This window comes from Haliaeetus albicilla, chromosome W (assembly GCF_947461875.1).
Source record: "Haliaeetus albicilla chromosome W, bHalAlb1.1, whole genome shotgun sequence".
Lineage (NCBI taxonomy): Eukaryota > Metazoa > Chordata > Aves > Accipitriformes > Accipitridae > Haliaeetus > Haliaeetus albicilla.
The window spans coordinates 11,450,640-11,473,248 of record NC_091515.1 but is presented as its reverse complement, the minus strand read 5'-3'; the positions used below and the strand labels follow the sequence as shown (position 1 = coordinate 11,473,248).

General features: G+C 42.6%; 1 protein-coding gene across 1 annotated transcript in view; it reads left to right on the top strand.

Moving 5' to 3' along the window:
* Nucleotides 1-22,268, top strand: part of LOC104313270 (homer scaffold protein 1) — a 146,981-nt gene extending 124,713 nt beyond the window's left edge. Inside the window, exons 7-9 of the mRNA XM_069774873.1 lie at nucleotides 6,321-6,431; nucleotides 8,116-8,196; nucleotides 19,477-22,268. Of these exons, the coding sequence (XP_069630974.1) occupies nucleotides 6,321-6,431; nucleotides 8,116-8,196; nucleotides 19,477-19,665 (381 nt within the window). The 3' untranslated portion in view covers nucleotides 19,666-22,268. The remainder of the gene's footprint in view (nucleotides 1-6,320; nucleotides 6,432-8,115; nucleotides 8,197-19,476) is intronic.
* The last annotated feature ends 341 nt before the right edge of the window (nucleotides 22,269-22,609 follow it).

Below are 22,609 nucleotides of genomic sequence, written 5' to 3'. Positions count from 1 at the left end.
TCTCAAGAAAGTGGTTTGAAAAAAATGAATCAACCTGCAGCAAACATAGCTCAGATTCATTCTGTCAATAATTGCTTGGGGAGGATTACCACTTGAAATATTTCTGTCATTCCCACTTCTTTGCCTCTGTCTAACCAAAGACTTCACTCATGAAGCAGTTGTCTGTGTTGAGATTTGGTGCTATCTCCTCTCTTGGTTTCTTTGTGCTTTGATTTGGTTTGTTTTCTTTGAGAAACTCTTCAGTCTTCTGAAGCTTTGAGCAGTCACTGTCTTAAGCTCACATTAAGTCTGTAACTCCTCGTTGGCCCAAAACCTCACTCCTTCAGCCTTCCCAACAGCCCAGTGTGCGCTAGCTGTCTGCTACAATGAAAATTTATGTCTGGCATCCTCCTATATTTATAGGCTGTTGACCCTAGATCAAAATTTCCAGAAAACTCTCAAATGGCCTCTGCTGAGAAGGTCTAGGCTCTGCCAGAACAAGTTGCCTTGCTGTCTTATTTCAGCTGATGTATTTTGCACTGAAGTATGCAGTTAAGTATAATAATGGCCATATACTAGAACACTTAGCTCATTAAAGAGTCACTAAAAAGCCCTTTTGGAATTTTTTTACCGATGTGCAATCCTTACCTGTATGATAAATGCAAAATAAAGAAGCAGAGGCTAAGAACAATATTTTTTTTCTTTTTTAGTCTCAAATACGAAGCCACAGTACTGACTTTTTTCAGATATGCAAGTCAGTGCAGCCTTACGATAGCACAATAGAAGAACCTTGTTTAATCAGTTATTATTCAAAGACTGTTTTTTCAGTCTGAATTCTGTACTGGAAAAAAGGCGTAATCACAGGTACATTGCTTAGTGTTGCTGTGCAAAGGCTTGAATGATTGATTGAGCCTTGCTCTTAAACTGAATGAGGAGATGTCCCTGAAAAGAGCATGTGGGAGGGTCAGACTAAAGCATTTTAGCTTCTTTTTATGCCCCCTTCTGTGCATAATGCATAAACAGTTATTTTTAATGACTTTTGGACCACTGGTCATGAGAAAAATAAATTCAATTTGAAACAAGGAAATAGAGCAAATAAATGCTATCCAGATTTTTGCCTAGAGCTTTATCTTTTATTGCTTCTGTTTTCAATTGCATATTCTTTATATCACATCATTTTCCAGCCCATCTTACTCTACAGATTTTTTTTAAAGGGTCACAATACAATTTTCTTTTTTATAGGTACATTCAAGAAGAGAACATCATGATATTTGACATCTTTTCAGATCTCAGTAGGAATGGACATTTAAATATGTGATTAAAGTAAACCTGTTTTTTTAATTGAATTTGGGGGTTTTTTTTCCAAGTTACTGATTTTTCAATGAACGGTGAACAAAACAATTGAACAATGCATTATTTTCTTGCATAAGCAGTAAGAGATGGACCTTTGCCCAGAGAAAAGCTGGACCAGAGTAAGACATCACAGCCTCTTTAGTGTGGGTAATTAATTGCCCTTCTGACAGTGGTTGCCTCTGTTGGCAAGAAGGTTTGTGAGAGCACTCCCTACTATGCTCAAGCAAAATTAGCTGTGTTTGCTTAAGCAATTTCAATAGGTGTCTTGAGTTAGTATGGACCGGAGTGCACTGGGGAGCATTCACGTGAGCCACACAGCCGGCAGGGCTGTAGTGGGAGGTGTTTTCAGCCAGCAACAATACATACAGCTGAGAACCGTAACATTTCATCCACCCCAGTTCAATCCACCAGTCTCCTTGGACTCCAGGCTCACACCAACACATGCATCCTCACCATGTGTACCAACCTAGAGGAAACCATGTGGAGAGCAGTGGGGTCCAAGCCCTCCCTTAGTAACAGGATGGGATGCCTCTGCACCTGCTTCTAGGGCACTAGGTGCTAGGACAGAAGTGGTTCAAGAAGTTTTTTTTATGTCTCTCCTGCTGAGGCTCTTCCACTTTGTGTAAATGAGTATTCACTGTGCCAGTACTTGGTAAGAGCCAGTGGGTATTGCCGAGTGCAACAGCTTTAAAAAAGAGATTGACTTTCTTGGAGGTTACCATGCAACGATCCAGTCTTTACCAATGGGTAAGAGAGGGTCTGACCCTGAGTTCCCATAACAACCCTAACCCTGGGTTCACAGAGGCTTCCACCTCCAATTCAAGACTCAGTTCAGCAGAAAAGCATGGAAATGTTTAACAAGTTGAACTTCAGAAGGGGTGAAGGTGGACAAGGTGGGTGAATTTGACAGTTCCAAAAAAACTTAGGAATGAACTAGAGCTCTGCATAAAGCTGCAGTGGCAGAAATACAGGAACCTATGTACAACTGTGGCAGCTCTGCTGGATGGTGAAGGGTTCTTGACTGGACAAGACCCTGAGCAACCAAATGTGACTTCAAAATTGGCCCTATTTTGAGCAGGGGGCCTTTACCAGATGATCACCAGGGTCCCCTTCCAGCCTAAGTTATTCTGTGCCTCTGTGATTCTTGCTGTATTTATATGTTAGTTCAGACACTGTTTAGATGTAGGTTTATCCCAGTTGGTGTGTTGCAATTCTGCTTGTTTGTTTTTTGTTTAATTGTAGTGGCAAATACTGTAATAGTCACAATTGGTAGCAGTCACAAATCATCTAAATAGATATATTTTTGTGTAATTGAAGCAAATTGAGAAAATTATCCAAGACTTCAGTCGTAATGCTCAGTGGCATATAAAACTGAGCAAACTGCTATTACTTTTTTGCCACGAGCACTGATATTTCTTTTGGGACAATTCCAGCCAATAAGATAGTTCTTGGGGGTGAGGGGTGGGGTGTTGTGTTACCAAGCTATCTCCCCATCCCTCATTCCCCTTACCCCTCCCAAGAATTTGCTGTAATCTCAGTTTCTCTCCATTTATAAGCCTGATGTGCAAAAATGTCTAATAGTTTTCCAGTAGAAGAAACTAGACTTGTCATAGCTGTTACAGAGGGGAAGTTCATGCTCTATGACTCAGAAAGGAGAAGCTGATAGGGATTTTGTTTTAATTTTCTTGTATTTCATCTTGGCTTTCCTTCAAATTCTCCCTGCACTCAGTAATCTACCTTTTGAGCCTACAAACAGTTCAGAGTCTGAAATTACTGGCATCACAGTGGCTTCACTAGCTAGACTACATCGGTGCTGGAGGGCACCAACCTTGATTCCTCAAGATGTTCTTTTTTCTAAGAAATAAAATTGTCCTGGAGAACACATGCCCTCTGTCTAGGGGCTACTTCTCTGAGAAAGGTAAATAGAGACCTTAAGGTTTTTGTTGCAGAATTGGGTAGCACAGAAATATACCTTGTTCAAAGGAGTTTTGGGGCCAGATTTGTTAGTTACTGTAGGTAGATGATACAGCTCTGTTGAAGACTATATACTAAGATTGATAGGCACATATCTTCTGGAAAAAAATTAGTTATTGTATTTTTAATATTCTAACATTTTGTTACTAAAGAAAAAGGTTTTAGTGCAGACATCCACGCAGGCATGTGTTTGCTGTCTGCTAATAAAGAGGAACTGTAAAAATCCAAATTGTGCCATTAGCTGTTGGCTTTGTGACTGAGAGATGAGATCCTGTTTTGGGGTTGTGTGGCAGGGTTTTTTGCAGTGGGGGAGGGGCTGCAGGGATGGCTCCTGTGAGAAGCTGCTAGAAGCTTCCCTGGCTCCAAGTCGGACTTGCCTCTGGCCAAGGCTGACCCAATCAGCAACGGTGGTAGCACCTCTGGAATAACATATTTAAGAAGGGGAACCTACAGTGGGTGGAGGATATTGGAATGTGAGAAACACCTATGCAGATACTGAGGTCAGTGAAGAAGGAGGGGGAGGAGGTGTGCCGGAGGAGGTGATGCCCCTGCAGCCCATGGTGAGACAGAAGGCTGTCCCCCTGCGGCCCATGGAGGTGAATGGTGGAGCAGATGCCCACTTCCAACCCGTGGAGGACCCAAAGCTGGAGCAGGTGGATGCCCCTGAAGCAGCCCATGACTCCATGGGAAAGCCCGCACTGGAGCAGTCTGTGCCTGAAGGACTCATGTTGGAGAAGTTCGTGGAGGAATGTCTCCCATGGGAGGGCCCCCACGCTGGAGCAGGGGACGAGTGAGGAGTCCTCCTCCTGAGGAGGAAGGAGCAGCAGAGACAAGGTGTGGCAAACTGACCCCAACCCCCATCCCCTGTCCCCCTGCACTGCCGGGGGAAGAAGGTAGAGAAAAACCGGGAGTGGAATTGAGCTGGGAAGGAGAGAGGGTTGGGGGAAAGGTGTTCTAAGGTTTGGGTTTACTTCTCAGTATCCTTGTTTTGATTTGATTTGTAGTAAATTAAATTGCTTTTGTTTCTTCCCCAAGTTGAGCCTGTCTTTTGCCCATGACCATAAGTGGCAAGTGATCCCTCCCTGTCCTTGTCTCGACTCAGGAGCTTTTCTTTATATTTTCTCCTCCTCATCCCACCAGGGCCGGTGGGGGAAGAGTGAGTGAGCAGCTTTGTGGTGCTTTGTTACCGGCTGGGCTTAAACCACAACAGATCTGAAAGTAGAGGAAGTAAGAAGTTGGCAGCTGTACATTGGTGGCTGAGTGTCTGCTATTACATTGTTGATGCTGAATCAGAAATTTAGGCTGTGAAATGTTAATTGGCTTGCTAGGAAGTAGGTGAGCATTGTGGCTTAGTTGCTTAATATAGTGCAACATTAGAAAGTGTCAGATGGAGAGGTTAGTTAGATCCATGTTTAATCATCTAGACGTTACTGTTTCTGAAATGGTAATTCAGCTTCTTCCATAAATTTTTCAATAATTAGTAAGTATAACTTTTAATTAATGTTTTTCAGCCTGCAACATACTGTTGCATTAAAGGGTAAAGAAGTTTGGCAGAAAATAAACCCCCTTGCATTCCAGCTTATCCTCAGATGTCAGAGGGGATGGGGGTGGCTAGGTTTAATTTCTGAGTGATGTCCAATTCAATGCTATAAGTCCAGTCACATTCAATATGCTGAACTATCATGATGACAGATGCACTTAATAGTGTACTGCACTCTCGGCTTAGCTACATTCAACACGCGAGAATTACCAGACTTAGGGAGTTTGGTTGCGTTAATGAACTATCGCTACTAGATTAATGAGCAGCGCAGTTTATTAAAGCAACAGTACAGGTTCTTTTGGATTGCCAGTGATAAATACACTGTCTGCAAAGCACATGCAAATAATAATACAGTCGACTACAAGCACATTAAATTATGGAAAAAAATCTATAGAGATTTCTAAGTTTCCCAGGGAAGCACTTGGTATAACCGAGGGTTCGAATCTTACCCAATAGGCGTCCCTATGGGGGGGAAGAGAGGTTCAGCCCGTCGACTGATCCCAGAACTCAGTGATGTCCTCCTGACTTGTCTATGATGGTGTCTTCCCTAACATTCCTCGTCTCTTAAGGCCTTTTATATTTTCTTATTTTTTAGGTGGAGCTTGAGTGACTCTAGTCATACATGCTTTTACTTTGATTGGTATAAAGTTCTCTCGCTTTACTTTTAAAGGTATATGCTAGAGAGAATTCAGAGTGCATGCTCAGTGAGGGGTGGTCGCACCTTGAAGGTGGGTAGTTTTTGGGACGGAGGTGTGTTTTGGTATTATAATGAGATTATAATGAGATTATAATGAGCAAAGTTCACCCAAAGGACATGATTTAGTGTGTCATTACTCCAGAACTGGGCACTTATGATATAAATCAGAAGTAAGGCCATAGCGTTGACAGAACACCCATTATTTCACCTCCTTGCTTCAGTGGATTCAATGCAGGGACCTTCCATTCTTGTTCCAGTAGTTCCAGTTCCCTATCCCTGTGGTGATATCACAGAGCCTGGCCGCGGTGTCTCCACTCCGCTCCACCCTCCGTGTTGTTTCTCTTGGAGTCAGCATACCAAGCTCGCCTGGTGTTGCTAACATCTAAGGTTGCAGGTTATGTCTCTTAGGGAATTATTATGGAACAGATTTCTTGCATATCCACTGCATTCCACCCTGGAGGTTCACCTTCCCTTAAGGTGGGGACACACACACACGCATATCAATAGGTCACCTCCAGCAATCATTCTACACATACTAAATTTATTGTTTCCAAGATATTACAGTAAACATTAGAAGTCATAGCAACCATTTTATGCAAACCAATTTTTTAAGGAATTTTAGGCTAACTTCATAAGAACACCTTCACCATTTTAATCAACATAAGTCACCCAGAACTAAGGGTATATTTCAAATGCAGCTATTTACGCAAAGAAATAATAGTACCTTGAATTTGTTGCAATTAATTCTGTATGTGTTGCTTCTACTTATTTCAACAGGTGACTGAGCTAGAGTGTGTGAGCAGTCAAGCCAATGCAGTCCACACACATAAAACAGAATTAAACCAGACAATACAGGAGTTAGAGTCTGCGCTGAAGAAAAAAGAAGAGGTATTTGATAACATTTATTCTTGGCTTTTCTGTTACATCATTTCTAAAGGCTTTCAATATTAAACTTGTGATGGCTGGTAAATACTGTATTATTTCCTATAGATGTTATGAAGTAAAATCCATTTTTCAGCTTCTTTGAAATGATTAATATTTTTCTGTGTATATAATTACATCAGTCCAATATAGAGCTGGGTATCTGAACAACAACAACAAAGTATCATTTTTTCCTGTTTGCTTTTACTGAGCATCTCTCTTTGCAAAAGTAAGTCTGCACTGAGGCATATGTAGTTTCTACAGAGCAGTCATCACACTGATGCAGTCCAAATTCACTAAGAAGGGGAGCAGTTGTAAGCACACTTTCCTTTTTCTGGAGAGTAGTGTTTGGAGCAAGTAATAGATCAATGTCTTTTTCAGGCCAATCTGTTTTTCAGGCTATGTTAATATAGCTGACTTTTACGATCCCTAAGATCAGCCCTTTCCTTAAATGCATACCAAACCCCCAGCCTATAACTTGATATTTATTGTGCCATATGCCTTGGGCTGGACCAGCAGCAGGAACAAGGAATTGGAGTAACACCTGCACTGGCATGGGTCCTAAAGGAAAGCAGATTTGTGCCACAGAAAGATCGAGAATCGCCCCTTTATAGATGGGGAAAAAGGAGGTAGAAGGAGCTACATATGAAGGATTGTTTGCCCCACGTAAGACCAGATCCCTTGAGCCCTCTGTGACGGACACAGTAGGCACTGGTGTGCTTGTTCAGAGGGGCAGTGTATCTTGCAGGGTCTTGCCTCCAGTGGGGTTGTTGTTAGGTGTTTCCAAAGAGGATGCATGAAAGACACAGTAATTACAGAATATCCTCCCAAAATGGAACAAAGCCTTTTCCAAACTCCCTCATACTTAAGAGATTAGCCTCAGGTTGGTAATGTTTCCCATTTTGGTGCATCATGTGCTTTTGAATTTTGCTGAGCTGTTGGTTGCGAAGAGATCTTTCTGAAAAGAGTTCTGGGAGGTGACTATGCCCTTCTGGGGAAAAGTATTTATTAGTTTTAAGTTTGATACCTTTTAGTTTCATTAACTGTTTCTATTCTTGTCTCCTGAAAGTAAGCTAAGAAAAGGTTTCTCTTCCATTCATTATTTTAATCTATATTTGTTATTTTTATACCTTATTACTTTCTTCTTGCTAAATTAAAGATACCATTTCTTTTAGACTCTCTTTTTATAGAAATCAGTGGTCAAGGCAGGCAATTTTTTGATGCTCAGCCCTGCTGCTAGTGACATAATAAGTAGCTCACAGATGAAAATTGGATTTTTCTCTTGGAAAAATGGAGGATAGATTATAATAGAATTTAAAGTATAAAATTGTTTCTCTAATTAAAAGGACTCTTAATTTTCTAGGAAAACATTACTTCAGATCTTTTGTGTGGGAGAGAAAGACTTGGACTTTTATAGCAAAGAAAATGCTTATCTGTATTGTTTATTCACAATAGAATTGCTGTTTTGGGACTGTGATTCAGGAATATTGGAAGCAGGGCTTAAAATTCATGTGCTATGATGGGCAGCAGTTACTGCCAGTTTATATATCATTGCAATGGCTTGCTCAGGAGAAGAAGCAGCAGCCAGCTTACCTGCACTGAGGTCAAGCCAGGTAATGTGTTGCTAGCGAGGTTGTTTCTTCTCCCTTAGGAAATAGAAAGATTGAAACAAGAAATCGACAGTGCCAGAGATATCCAGGCACAGAAGGATTCTCTGACCCAAAAGTTACAGGTGAGCTATAGTGCATCATCTTAATTTAGGCAGAAGGGAAAAATGATCATCAAGTGAGAAGTTCACATCAGCAACTTGTGCTATATTCACTGAAGGTGCCAGATAAATATGTAAGTTACATTGTGTTGCAAAGTGGTGGGTTGGGATGCTCTTTGGGAATTTGTACCAAAATTTCCACCTGCTGTAAGTCATTTTTTTTTCTTGAGGGAACAGACCCAAATTTCATTTACAAGTCCACAGAATACGCTCAGGCTAGCAGATGTACTTCATCAATACATGTTCTAGGCAATTCTGGTCTCATTTTCACTGCAGTGTCTTCCCATAGGTCTTGTGTGCCACTGAACTGTCAGGCTGTATATCATCATGTTGGGATGAGTTTGTATTCAGCTTTTAAACGTGCTTTGAGAAAGTAAAGGTTAAAGCATTCTTGTTTAGTATAGACTACAAAAACACACTCTGACATTTTCATGGAATTAGAATCATTGTGTTTTTATTGTTTTTTTCTGGGTTGTTTCTTTACTGTGCGTAAAGCCAGATACCTCAACCTACTGGAAGCAGTATGCCCTCAGTATACCCTCACTTGCTACGTCTGAGCTCCTGTCCTTCTGTCGCTGGGCTGACCAGCCAGCACAGACACACCTCCTTTGTGGAAACTGTCTTCCGAATGAGGCTGACCCAAAGCTTCATTGGGTTTAAACTCTGAATTCACACTTGTGGCGGGTTGACCCTGGCTGGATGCCAGGTGCCCACCAAAGCCATTCTATCACTCCCCCCTCCTCAGCTGGACACGGGAGAGAAAATATAACAAAAAGCTTGTGGGTCGAGATAAGGACAGGAGAGATCACTCACCAATTACCATCATGGGCAAAACAGACTCAGTTTGGGGAAAATTAACTCAATTTATTACCAATCAACCAGAGTAAGGTAATGAGAAATAAAACCAAATCTCAGAACACCTTCCCTCCACCCCTCCCTTCATCCCGGGCACAACTTCACTCCCGGATTCTCTACCTACCCCCCACCGGCGGTGCAGGGGGATGGGGATGGGGTCTATGGTCAGTTCATCGCACGTTATTTCTGCCGCTTCATCCTCCTCAGGGGCAGGACTCCTTACACTCTTCCCCTGCTCCAGCGTGGGGTCCCTCCCACAGGAGACAGTCCTCCACGAACTTCTCCAAGGTGGGTCCTTCCCACGGTCTGCAGTTCTTCACAAACTGCTCCAGCATGGGTCCCTTCCACGGCGTGCAGTCCTTCAGGAGCACACTGCTCCAGTGCGGGCTTCCCACGGGGTCACAGCCTCCTTCAGATGTATCCACCTGCTCCGGCGTGGGGTCCTCCACGGGCTGCAGGTGGATATCTGCTCTACCGTGGACCTCCATGGGCAGGGGGACAACCTGCCTCACCAGGGTCTTCACCATGGGCTGCAGGGGAATCTCCGCTCCGGCACCTAGAGCATCTCCTCCCCCTCCTTCTTCACTGACCTTGGTGTCTGCAGGGTTGTTTCTCTCACATGTTCTCACTCTCTCTCCAGCTGCCGTTTCTGTGTCCCAGCAACTTTTTTTCCTTCTTAAATATTTTATCACACAGGTGCTACCACTATTGCTGATTGGCTCGGCCTTGGCTGGCAGCGGGTCCGTCTTAGAGCCGGCTGGTATTGGCTCTGTTGGGCACAGGGGAAGCTTCCAGCAGCTTCTCACAGAAGCCACCCCTGTAACCTGCCCCCACTACCAAAACCTTGCCACACAAAGCCAATACATCTTGGTATCCCCCTGTCACTCCAGAGATCCAGATGGGTTCTGTGCCCCTATACCCCGATGGCACCAGCATACACTGTGCACCAGTGTCTACCAAAGCCTTATACTTCTGTGGGTCTGATGTGCCAGGCCATCGAATCCACACAGTCCAGTATATCCGGTCATCCCTTTCCTCCTCCTGGCCGAAGGCAGGGACCCTCTATTGCTGTTCCTCATCAGAGTATTCACTGTCCGATCCTTGCAGTGCCAGACCAGAAGTCTCCTCACCAGAATCAAGGGAGGTGGTTTCAGTTCTTCTATGCCTGGAGGATCGCTGATTGCTTTCTTGGGCCTCTACAGCAACTACGCTGACAGCCGCCTTCTTGGGTGACCCCTTCTTAACAGCTGTCTTCCCTCTCAGTTCACGTACGTGGGCTTCCAGCTTAAAGGTGGGTTCACCATCCCACTTCCTCATGCCCTCCCCTTGGTCACGCAGGAAGAACCAGAGTGTACCATGTGACATATGCCTTGGGCTCCCTTTCCCTCTGACCGGGGCAGGAGAGGACTGATTTCTTGGAGCGTCCCTAACAGCCAAGGCACTGTCCTGTAGGGATGAGGAGACACAGAGATTTTCCTCAAAGTTTTGGAGCCAAGACGACACTTTCTCCACAGTTGGTGTTTCCATATCTGGACAATACATTGCTGCCAAGCTGTTAGAATACGATGCTGGGGCACCTTGAATCACCTTCCTCCACATGGCCCGTGTGCACAGGACATCCTCTGGATCTTTGGAGACTTCCTCATCATCTAGATCACTGTAGATGACTTCCACCACTGCTAACTCTCTCAGGTACTGGATGCCTTCATCTGCGGTAGTCCACTTTTCTGAGGAATTGACAAGATCTTCCTTGAATGGATATCTTGCCCTCACACTTGAGAGGAGCCATCTCCAGAGACTGCAAATTGCTGCCTCTTTTCCAATCCCTCTTTCAATTCCCCGGTTTCTAGCGAGGGATCCCAGATGTTGGGCTTCCTTGCCTTCCAATTGCTGACTGTCGGCCCCGTTATCCCAGCATCAGAGCAGCCAGGCAGCAATCCGCTCACCTGGCTGGCGGCTGTAATCTTTCCGCATGTCTTGAAGTTCTGAGGAGGTCAGGGACCGTGTAGTTTCCGCTTCCTTCTTAAGTTCCCTCACTCCTTCCTCCAATTTCTTTATCGAAGGACCAGCTTCTAGATCAAGCCTTTCCTCTTCTTCTTCCCTCACTAATCGATGGTATGGACCTGTTGATCTCCTTGTCCACTGTTTCCTTTTCACTATTGGGGCAATTACTGTAGTTGTTGTTGTTGTTTGGGACCGGGTATTTTCTGCTTCCTGTTTAATTTCCCTCACTCCTTCCTCCAATTTCTTTGTTGAAGAACTGGCTTCTTCATCAAACCTTTCCTCTTCTTCCCTTACTAATCAATGATATGGACCTGTTGATCTCCTTGTCTGCTGTTTCTTTTTCACTACTGGGGTGTCATGGTTTAACCCCAGCCAGCAACTAAGCACCACACAGCCGCTCACTCACTCTCCCCACACCCAGTGGGATAGGGGAGAAAAGTGGGAAAAGAAGTAAAACTCATGGGTTGAGATAAGAACGGTTTAATAGAACTGAAAAGAAGAAACTAATAATGATAACACTAATAAAATGACAACAACAATAATAAAAGGTTTGGAATGTACAAATGATGCGCAGGGCAATTGCTCACCACCTGCCGACCAACACCCAGCTAGTCCCCGAGCGGCGATTCCCTGCCCCCACTTCCCAGTTCCTATACTAGATGGGATGTCACATGGTATGGAATACACCGTTGGCCACTTTGGGTCAGCTGCCCTGGCTGTGTCCTGTGCCAACTTCTCGTGCCCCTCCAGCTTTCTCGCTGGCTGGGCATGAGAAGCTGAAAAATCCTTGACTTTAGTCTAAACACTACTTAGCAACAACTGAAAACATCAGTGTTATCAACATTCTTTGCATACTGAACTCAAAACATAGCACTGTACCAGCTACTAGGAAGACAATTAACTCTATCCCAGCTGAAACCAGGACATGGAGCAATTACTGTAGTTGTTGTTTTGGTCCCTATCTCGAGCATGGTGTCCTCAGATGCAGTTTGGGTCCCCGCCTCAACCATAGTCCTCAGAGTACTGAACTGTGGCTCGATAGGCACAGCCCAGGCCCCAGTACAGTGCTAGAAGCTGCTGGTTTTCATTGGGGTAGGTAAGGCACCCTTCTATCACATGGCGCATCAAGTTTGCCAGGGTTGCTTGCCTGTTTGGGTGTAAAGTCCCAGGTTATAGGAGGTGATAACCATCCTAGGAATCTGCCCAAATCTTTCCATACACCCTGTCACCCAGGGACCGGTCGCTTGAGGGCACATTTCAGTATTGCCTCACCCAAAAGTTGTCTTCTCTTATACTAAGACGAGACCAGATTCCACAATACCCATAATATACCACCAGTATTAATTATTAGTATGGAACAGCTCACATACGGAGGAACAAAGACCTCGGGAGCCTGCATAATAAAACCATCCACACCAATCTCGGGTATGGAGAGGGTGATGTATTCCCTCATCTCCTCCACAACATGGCTCCCCCAGCACAGCAAGGCCATCAGTGCCAGGGCAAAGCACAAAGCCATTATTTGTATTAACATGTTCCCAAGCTCAGCAAAATAAAGAAATAAGCAAAGCAGCCAACAAACTCCGTGACCTGCACAGGAGCTTACCACTTAATTACTAGGTATAGAACGCTTAATGCAACACTGCCATTGTCGAGCCCCACGTTGGGCACCAAAAAGAACTGTGGTGGGTTGACCCTGGCTGGGTGCCAGGTGCCCACCAAAGCCGCTCTACCACTCCCCCTCCTCAGCTGGACAGGGGAGAGAAAATATAACAGAAGGCTCGTGGGTCAAGATAAGGACAGTTTAATAAAGTGAAAGCAAAGGTCGCGCGCGAAAGCAAAGAAAAACAAATGATGTTATTCTCTACTTCCCATCAGCAGGCGATATCTGGCCACTTCCTGGGAAGCAGGGCTTCAGTACGCGTAGTGGTTGCTCACAGACAAATATAAAATAATGAATGCCCCCCCTTCCACCTTCCTTTACTTAGATCTTATAGCTGAGCTGACGTCATATTTTATGGAATATCTGTTTGGTTAGTTTGGGCCAGCTGTCCTGGTTATGTCCCCTCCCAAGATCTTGCCCTGCCCCAGCCTGCCATTGAGGGGGGGCAAAAATGTTGGAGAGACAGCCTTGATGCTGTGTGAGCACTGCTCAGCTGTAGCCAAAACACTGGTGTGTTATCAACACCTTTCTAGCTACCAATGCAGAGCACAGCACTGTGAGGGCTGCTATGGGGAGTATTAACTCCATCTCAGCCAGACCCAATACAAAGGATCACCTCCTCCAAGCTCAGGAGCGATGCATCCCAACAAAGAGGAGATCAGGCAAAAACACCAGGAGGCTTGCGTGTATGAACAAGGAGCTCCTGGACAAAGTCAAACACTACAAGAAAGCCTACAGAGGGTGGAAGCAAGGACAGATAGCCTAGGAGGAATACAGAGAAATTGTCCAAGCAGACAGGGATCAGGTTAGGAAAGCTAAAGCCCTGATAGAATTAAATCTGGCCAGGGACATCAAGGGCAACAAGAAAAGCTTCCATAGGTACATCAGTGATAAAAAGAAGACTAGGGAAAATGTGGGCACTTTCCGGAAGGAAATGGGAGACCTGGTTACCTGGGATGTGGAGAAGGCTGAGGCACTCAATGACTTCTTTGCCTCAGTCTTCACTGGCAAGTGCTCCAGCCACACTGCCCAAGTCGCAGAAGGCAAAGGCAGGGACTGGGAGAATGAAGAACCGCCCACTGTAGGAGAAGATCAGGTTCGAGACCATCTAAGGAACCTGAAGGTGCACAAGTCCGTGGGACCTGATGAGATGCATCCGCAGGTCCTGAGGGAACTGGCAGATGAAGTGGCTAAGCCACTATCCATCGTATTTGAGAAGTCATGGCAGTCCAGGGAAGTTCCCAGTGACTGGAAAAGGGGAAAAATAACCCCCATTTTTAAAAAGGGAAAAAGGGAAGACCCGGGGATCTACAGGCCAGTCAGTCTCACCTCTGTGCCTGGCAAAATCATGGAGAATATCCTCCTGGAAGCTATGCTAGGGCACATGGAAAATAAGGAGGTGATTGGTGACAGCCAACATGACTTCACTAAGGGCAAATTGTGCCTGACAAATTTGGTGGCCTTCAACGACAGGGTTACAGCTTTGGTGGATAAGGGAAGAGCAACTGATGTCATCTACCTGGACTTCTGCAAAGCATTTGACACTGTCCTGCACGACATCCTTTTCTCTAAATTGGAGAGACATGGATTTGACAGGTGGACCACTTGGTGGATAAGGAATTGGCTGGATGGTCGCACTCAAAGAGTTGTGGTCAACAGCTCGATATCCAGGTGGAGAGCAGTGACAAGTGGCGTTCCTCAGGGGTCGATATTGGGACCGGCACTATTTAACATCTTTGTTGGCAACATGGGCAGTGGGATTGAGTGCACCCTCAGCAAGTTTGCCAATGACACCAAGCTGTGTGGTGCAGTCGACACGCTGGAGGGAAGGGATGCCACCCAGAGGGGCCTTGACAGGCTTGAGAGGTGGGCCTGTGCGAACCTCATGAAGTTCAACAAGGCCAAGTGCAAGGTCCTGCACATGGTTCGGGGCAATCCCAAGCACAAATACAGTCTGGGCGATGAGCGGTTTGAGAGCAGCCCTGTGGAGAAGGACTTGGGGGTGTTGGTTGATGAGAAGCTCAATGTGACCCGGCAATGTGTGCTTGCAGCCCAGAAAGCCAACCGTATCCTGGGCCGCATCAAAAGAAGCGTGACCAGCAGGTCAAGGGAGGTGATTGTGCCCCTCTGCTCTGCTCTTGTGAGACCCCACCTGGAGTACTGTGTTCAGCTCTGGGGCCCCCAACATAAGAAGGACACTGTTGGAGCGAGTCCAGAGGAGGGCTACAAAAATGATCAGAGGGCTGGAGCACCTCTCCTACGAAGACAGGCTGAGAGAGTTGGGGATCTTCAGCCTGGAGAAGGGAAGGCTCCGGGGACACCTTATAGCAGCCTTCCAGTAGCTAAAGGGGCCCTACAAGAAAGCCGGAGAGGGACTTTTTACAAGGACATGTAGTGATAGGACAAGGGGTAATGGCTTTAAACTGAAAGAGGGTACATTCAGACTAGATATAAGGAAGAAATTCTTCACTGTGAGGGTGGTGAGGCACTGGAACAGGTTGCCCAGAGAGGTTGTGGATGCCCCATCCCTGGAAGTGTTCAAGGCCAGGTTGGATGGGGCTTTGAGCAACCTGATCTAGTGGAAGGTGTCCCTGCCCATGGCAGGGGGGGTGGAATTAGATGCTCTTTAAAGGTCCCTTCCAACCCAAACCGTTCTATGATTCTATGATAAATGGATATATTATGTATATATTTTCATATGTCACATTGTAGGCAATCATTTTCTGAAAATGGTTCTATATGATTCTATTAAAATAAATTTAAAGCTATCATAGGATCCAAGTTAAAAGTTGCCTTTCTTCAGCTTAAAGCTTATTGCTGACCTGATGCAGCCCATGTAAAAGATCTTGAATCTTCACTTTGCTATAATCTTCCTGCTTTGATAATACTGGCTTTCTATGAGCCACTTCACCCTACATCTATGATGTCAATGAAATGGTGTTTTCTTCTGTAGCTCCAGACTAACCATCTCACATCTGTTCACGTAATTGACTCATCATCTGTGTTCTGGGTGATTATCTCCAGGGTCTGTATCTATTCATCTCACTCTTTTTTATTCTGCTTTACTTTTTTCCCTCTTGTGTTTGCAAATGGATTATGTAACTCTAAAATATTTTGGAATATAGCCTGTATGAAAAACTCTATGCAAAGAAATTATTATTTCAAGGTGTATTACATTTCTGACACACTCATATCAGGGCATGAATTAGAAATCCATCATTGGCAAATTCCATTGAAGAGCAGTATGTTATCATTGTTAAGGGTAAGTATCAGGGCCCTTGTTACTTATTAATTTCATTAGCAATGTAGAGAAGACCTATCAATGAGTCATGATCAGTGTGACTCTCACAGTAAGTCAGGATATATTTATTACTGTGGCTGATTCCTAAATATAGCTGTTGTGCATGGTTTGAATATTTTATTCGGATCCTTGCACTGAATTCCACAAAAGATTATTACAGTGCAAACAACAAACATAATGTGTTAATAATTTATTTATTTTGTAAAACAAAACAATGTATGACAAATTATTGTCCCTGCTGTAAGAAAAACTTGAAAAAAACAGTGTAAAATAAACCTTGTAAAGGGCCTGAATGTATCAGAAGAGTTAGTTTATTGTTAGATGAGATTAATTGCAACTAAAGTTAAATGACACAACTAGGGGAATAGATTATATCACATGGACACCTCTCCATTTCTTCCCATCAAGAAGCAACAGTTTTGAGGTTACCGACTTGTAATAAGAAACTGCACATGAGCTGGACACAAACTTATAATGCAATACTATTGCAAAAATCAGTAATACTAATCTAGGGTAAATATGTATAAGGATCAAGTGTAAAATTTGGGAAGAAGCGTTTTCCAGAAATTAAAAGCAACAGCTCACGGCATGTTTCAGTTAGTTCTACTTCCCATAAGTCATTAAATATGTTAAGCACAGGTTAGGGAAAATAAAACAGAAGGAAGTATGGGAGAAAGTATATCTGAGGAAGTGTTTGGGGAAGCTAAATGTATATGGATTAGGAAAGAGATATCAAGAATAGAATATAAATAAAGTACACAAGCTGGAAGTTTAAAAAAAAGGGAACTCTTCTGGTTTGGAGATACAGGGCAAGGACCAGCAATGGAGAGTTAAAGGGAAACACCTTATGCTGAATATGGATAGAAGTTCCTACATCTAACATAAAGCTTTTGGTTTTTACCTGGGTGCTCCCACCTAACAGCTCACAGCAGAACAATTCCTGAGTTTAAGAGTGTCTGAAGAGGGCCTGAAAGATGATGTTCAGTGCTAGATACAGGCCAATGGGCTGATCTTCAGGAACAGATGTCATGAAATAAAACCATATACATATCCATGGATTTGTTCCAAAGTGATCCCTTTCATCACTGGCTTGCCTATTTACAAAAATTATCTCTGGGGTAAGAGCAGTGGCAAGGAGACTTCCTAGAGCACACGCATTTGGTGAGTAGAAGAGGAACAGTGACAGGAGAAGCAGGAAGCGTGAACAAACGTGGAAAAACAGCACTCATTTTTGTGTGAGCTAAAGAAAGGACTGTGTCGTTCCTGCAGAGCTGAGAGGACCCTGAATTTCCCTTTTCTTCCTTTTTTGCAGTCACTCGGCCTCAGAGGGTCTTGAACCCATGCAGTCATTACACTGGGTAGTGCTTGTCAGTACTGTTCAGAGGGCAGGAGTAGAGTCAATGAAGGAGAGTCTACAGAGTGTATGGACTGGGTTATAATCAGTTAGCTTGTTCGTTTATAGCAATGGTGGGCTAGTTAATCCTTACATAAGCATGTATGTATTTTAATTTATATTGTTTCTACAAATACTCTTTTCAGCTAGCTTCCTTTAATGCTTTGGCAACTATATTATTCAGTGTTAAACAGATTAAACTAATTCTTCTCTTGGTCCTGGCAGCAAGGGGTAATTCCTGTGCTCAGTTGTGCTGTTCAAGACCAGTGGCCAAAACTCTAATTTTTAACTTGCTCATTTACAAACAAGAAGGGAGGTATTCCAGTTCAGCTTGGATGTAACCCTTGGCTGCACAAGCAACCACAGCTATGAGGAGATCAGGTCCCTGAGGCTCTGCCTTCTCCACCTGCACTGCCGCTGGGGGTCCCAGAGCTCTCCCCTGCCTGCAGAGGCTGGGAGCTGACACTGGGCTCTGGCCACATCATCCCATCCCTCCTCTGGCCAGGGGTGCAGCGGCCGATCGACACTGCCATCACATCCCTCACAGATGGAAAGGCCATGGACTTTGACACAAAACTGCCATTTTATACCTGTTACTCTTGACTGCCCAAATATATATTCTATATGGCTCAGGTTGTTTCTTATGGTTAGCTGAGATCTCTCCAATGTAAACATGAATGTATTTGTTAGCTTTGAGGGAGACAGAAGAATTGTAACAAAAACAGTGGGAGAGTGGGAGGGCAGAAAGAAAGCTCATGTTGGGAGGAATGACTGCTGCCAAATCGACCACCCTATGGCTGTGTGAAACTAGTTGTAAAAACTCAGAGCAGGCCTGTTAAAGCTTTGTGACACAAAGCCACTGTAAAGGTAAGCAGTGTTTAAAAAATGTTAATGTATGTAAATACAAATTCACTATGCACTTTTCCAGAGAATGGCTGTGCAGGGTGTATGGCGTACTAAATACACTGTCCCTATGCTACCTTTGAGAGTGTTTTTCATAACTGAAATTATGAAATAATTCAGCATGAATTTGAGACATGCAATGAATGAGACAAATAACTATGCTATTCCAGACCCATGTAACTGCTACACTAGTAGTTTGATAAAAGAGAGGGCATCTGGTTTACACAAAGCAGAGCAGGCATGACCTCCCTTCCATCATGCACAAGCCAGAGCTGTGAGGGGCCCCAGCAGGCAGTGCTCCCCTCCTGCTGGCTGGCACAAGGGGGTTTCTTTTCCTCATAAATGAGAGCTGAGCTTGCTCAGGGTCAGAGCCCTTCAGCTATGTGTAATGTGCTGCTGCTTTGTCTTTCCACCTGCTGTATGGGAATAGCTTGTCTGTACAGCACTGGTGACTCACGTGCTTTCCCTGCTCCCGCAGCTGCACTACTGCAGAGCTTGCAGGTGAGAGCTCCAGGGCACAGTGCAATGAGACAAGACATTCAGCTTGCACATGCTGGTTTAAATTTGTTACAATCGATTTCACCTTGACATCATTCTTGCTAGTTTATGTTTCTGTCCTAATTTTCAGGGTGAAAAGGCCTATAATGTGGGACAGGAGTAAGGTAGTACTCCTCCATCCATAAAGCAGTATCCTGGATGAGCTTCTATATGAGACCATTTAATGGAGACTGTGTACTTGAGCAATTCATGTAGTCTAAATAAGGGAATACTTGAACTTAAGTAAACTTTTGAGAAGCTGTTTTCAGTAGGTGGCATATTTCTGAATGATAGAAGTGGTAACTTACCTGAATACCATATCCATTGTTCACTGACTAAATTTTACCCCTGTCCAAAAGTTTCTGTCCTTTAGATGAATTACTGAAAAAAATGGAGGAAGTGATAATACATATGCAATCCTAATAACAATTTGGGTTCTGGTTTTGGCTTAGTGGAAACTATAAAGGGTCACAATCACAAATTGTTTCAAAAACCAGTTGAGAAAAATAGCACAGAAATACCAGCAGGAGGTTAGACTGCTTTCTATTTGCAGACAACACATTAACATGTTATGTATTTTCTCTGAAGGAAGTAGAAATTCGAAACAAAGACCTGGAAGGCCAGCTGTCTGATCTAGAGCAACGTCTGGAGAAAAGTCAGAATGAGCAAGAAGCTTTTCGCAATAACTTGAAGACACTTTTAGAAATTCTTGATGGAAAAATATTTGAACTAACAGAGTTACGAGATAACTTGGCCAAGCTAATAGAATGCAGCTAAAGAAAATGGGATTTCAGTGCCAATCAGCTTAAAGATGCACTGTCTCTCTTTATAGGACTGTGTTGGGCTCTGCATCAAATTTGCACAAAATTAGAAAATGCTCCTCTGAGGGCTTGTTTTAAATTTAGAGTCATATTTCAATGTAAAATTTAGAACTCAGCTTGTAGCTAGTTGAAGAAAAAACCCAACAAACAAACAAACTAACTTGAATTACAAATTACCTCTTTGTACATTATTGGCCATAGATAACTTGAAAGATATTAACAGTAATTGAATGCAATCCTTTTCTAATTATCAGTGATGGAAGAATTAGCAGTGTCCCAGGTCACATCCCCTTTTTGTGATAGATACAATATAGGTTATCTGCTGGTTTATTTATTTAATTGATGAGTTTTGTGCAAGAACTTAGTGATGACAGCCCTGTATTTTGTTGTTAATAATTTCTCAGGATATTTTCCACTGTGGAGCAGCATTGCCGTTACCAATTTATTCTTGCCAGGAGTGGGAGAGAATTGCATCTTTAATTGAAACAAAGTCACTATAACTGCTTGTTATAAAGTTCTTCCTTTTGGGGTTTTTCAGTTGGTTGGGTTTTTTTGTTTATATATATATATACACTGGAAGATACTGTATTTCTTTATGGAGCTTATTCTGGTGTTCTACAATATTGTCCAATGTAAGGTTTACTTTTTCATATGAATTCCATGTAATTACAGCGAAATACTATCTTCCACTTTATATTTTGAAGCCAACCAATGATGGCAGGTGAGTCCCCCAGGAAAAAAAAAAAAAGGCAAAAACCCCCTGAGAATTTTAAATGTAAAATTTGACAAGCACAGATAACAAGAAATAGCCAGTTGTTTGTTTTCTGGCCATGATACATATATCGACTATCTATGTTCAATTAACTGTTAACCTGTTCTGCAGGAGACTTTTTCAGAATGTCACATGAATTTCAGGTTTTGTGAATAATGGCTTATGGGGAGCATTGTTTATTAAAGATTGGATTAAGGGCATAGAGCTACTGCAAGGGATTACTCATATACTGAACTTGTCCAGCTAAGAAAGCTGTTTCTAGAAGTTTTGTTGTCATAACAAATTGAAATGGAGACATTTACTCTTTTATGGGTCTTCATATCACATCTTTATTGAAACTACACCAGGCAATATTCTGAACTGTTAACTAAATGTTTAAAAACAGGAAATCGAATTCAATTACCCTCAGTCAGCAGGTTTTAAAGTTGTTTTCATGTAATTTTAACAGACTTTTGACAAACACATTTTTCCTTATATAATAGATCTATTTAAAAAAAATCCCAAACCTCTGAAAAGTAAGCCAAGTGTCATGTGTCATGCATCAAAGCACATTCTTGCCATAAATTGCTTGTAACATTGAAGAGGGCTTTTTTAAAACTTATGAATGCGTGTCAGACTTCAAAGTCGAAAGATGCACTGACCTTTGCTCCCCAAATTAATTTGAATGTTAAACATGAAATCTAGTCACTTATTAAATTTGTACAACACAATTTTCTCCAGAGACTGCTATTCAAAACTAGAAAAGATAAGTTTGGTTTTATGTGTGTACTGTGTATATATACCATATAATACACACAGGTTCTCATTTATATCAGAAATACATGCTTTATTTCTAAAATACTGTTTTTTTTTCCTTTACCAGTAATTTATCAGGTGTCCTCTAACTAGTCAGGAAAATGGTTTAGGTCAAATGCTAAACCGTCATGTATTATACTGTATGTAATGTACACAATGTTTAAGTTTTCTCCATATTTTTAGGGTATTTTCTCAACTATTTTATTTATTAAAGGGGTGGGGGGGGCTTGGTTCAGCGTGCTACTGGTTGAAAACTTTGTGGTGAGCTACATGTTTTTCATTTGGTGGATTTTAGACGGTGGTGTGTATATCTTCATCAAGTCCAGATGAGCAGATAGAACCAGTTTTTAATTTACCTGGGGATGTTTGGGCCTGATTCTCTTGTCACTTGTGCTGCTGTAAACCAGATGTGTCCTTGATGTGATGTCAGAAACATTCAGTTGGCATAACATCTGTGGAAGTGCAAGAAGAATCTGTCCTGTTAACGCTCAGTGGACATAATAAGGATGAAGAAAGAATAAAACCACAGAAAGTTGATGATGGAATAAATGTAATATTATTTTTAATTATATTATTATTGACATTTTTAAAAATATGATGTCATTTACATGTGGGAAAATAGTGGACAGAAATATTTCCACTAAAATTTTGTGAATATGTGTGGTACATGAGTATTTCTATGTATACGTACACACATATGTATGTACAGAACATGGAAAAATTTAGATGTGCACATTTTTAATATTTTCCTATTGAAATTAAATTTTAAATTGGAAATTGATATTTGAGAATTTCTTTTCTCAGTAGATATGCTTCCTTTCCTTTTTTTAAATAATACAATTACTGAGGACTGCACCTTTGAATTCCCAAATAGTTGTCAAACATAAATATGGGATAAGGTGGACATACGTGCACATATAAATAAAATCCTATTGCTAAGAGTATTTTTAATGTTTATTTACAGTAGGTGAGTGTTTAGAAATTGCAACCTAAAGTTCATACTTAGGTGGTTATACCTACTGTAGCCTCTCCACTTGTTTTAAGATAAAAGTTTGCCTGTTTGAAACATTACTTTTCCCAGAGATGGGTATTATGCATTGTATCTATCTTTGATGAAACTGTGGGAATATGTATACCAGAAAACAGCGTTGAGTACTATAGCCTGAAAACATGACTGTGAACTTGCACAGGAGGGGAGAGCAGTCACATCATGTATAACATTATATGACAACTACAGTCTTGTAAAAAAACCCCACAAACTCCAAAAAACTAACAGAAATACCACCCCCCTCAAAAAAATCCAAAAGAAAAATGAAAAATACACTTTTTATTT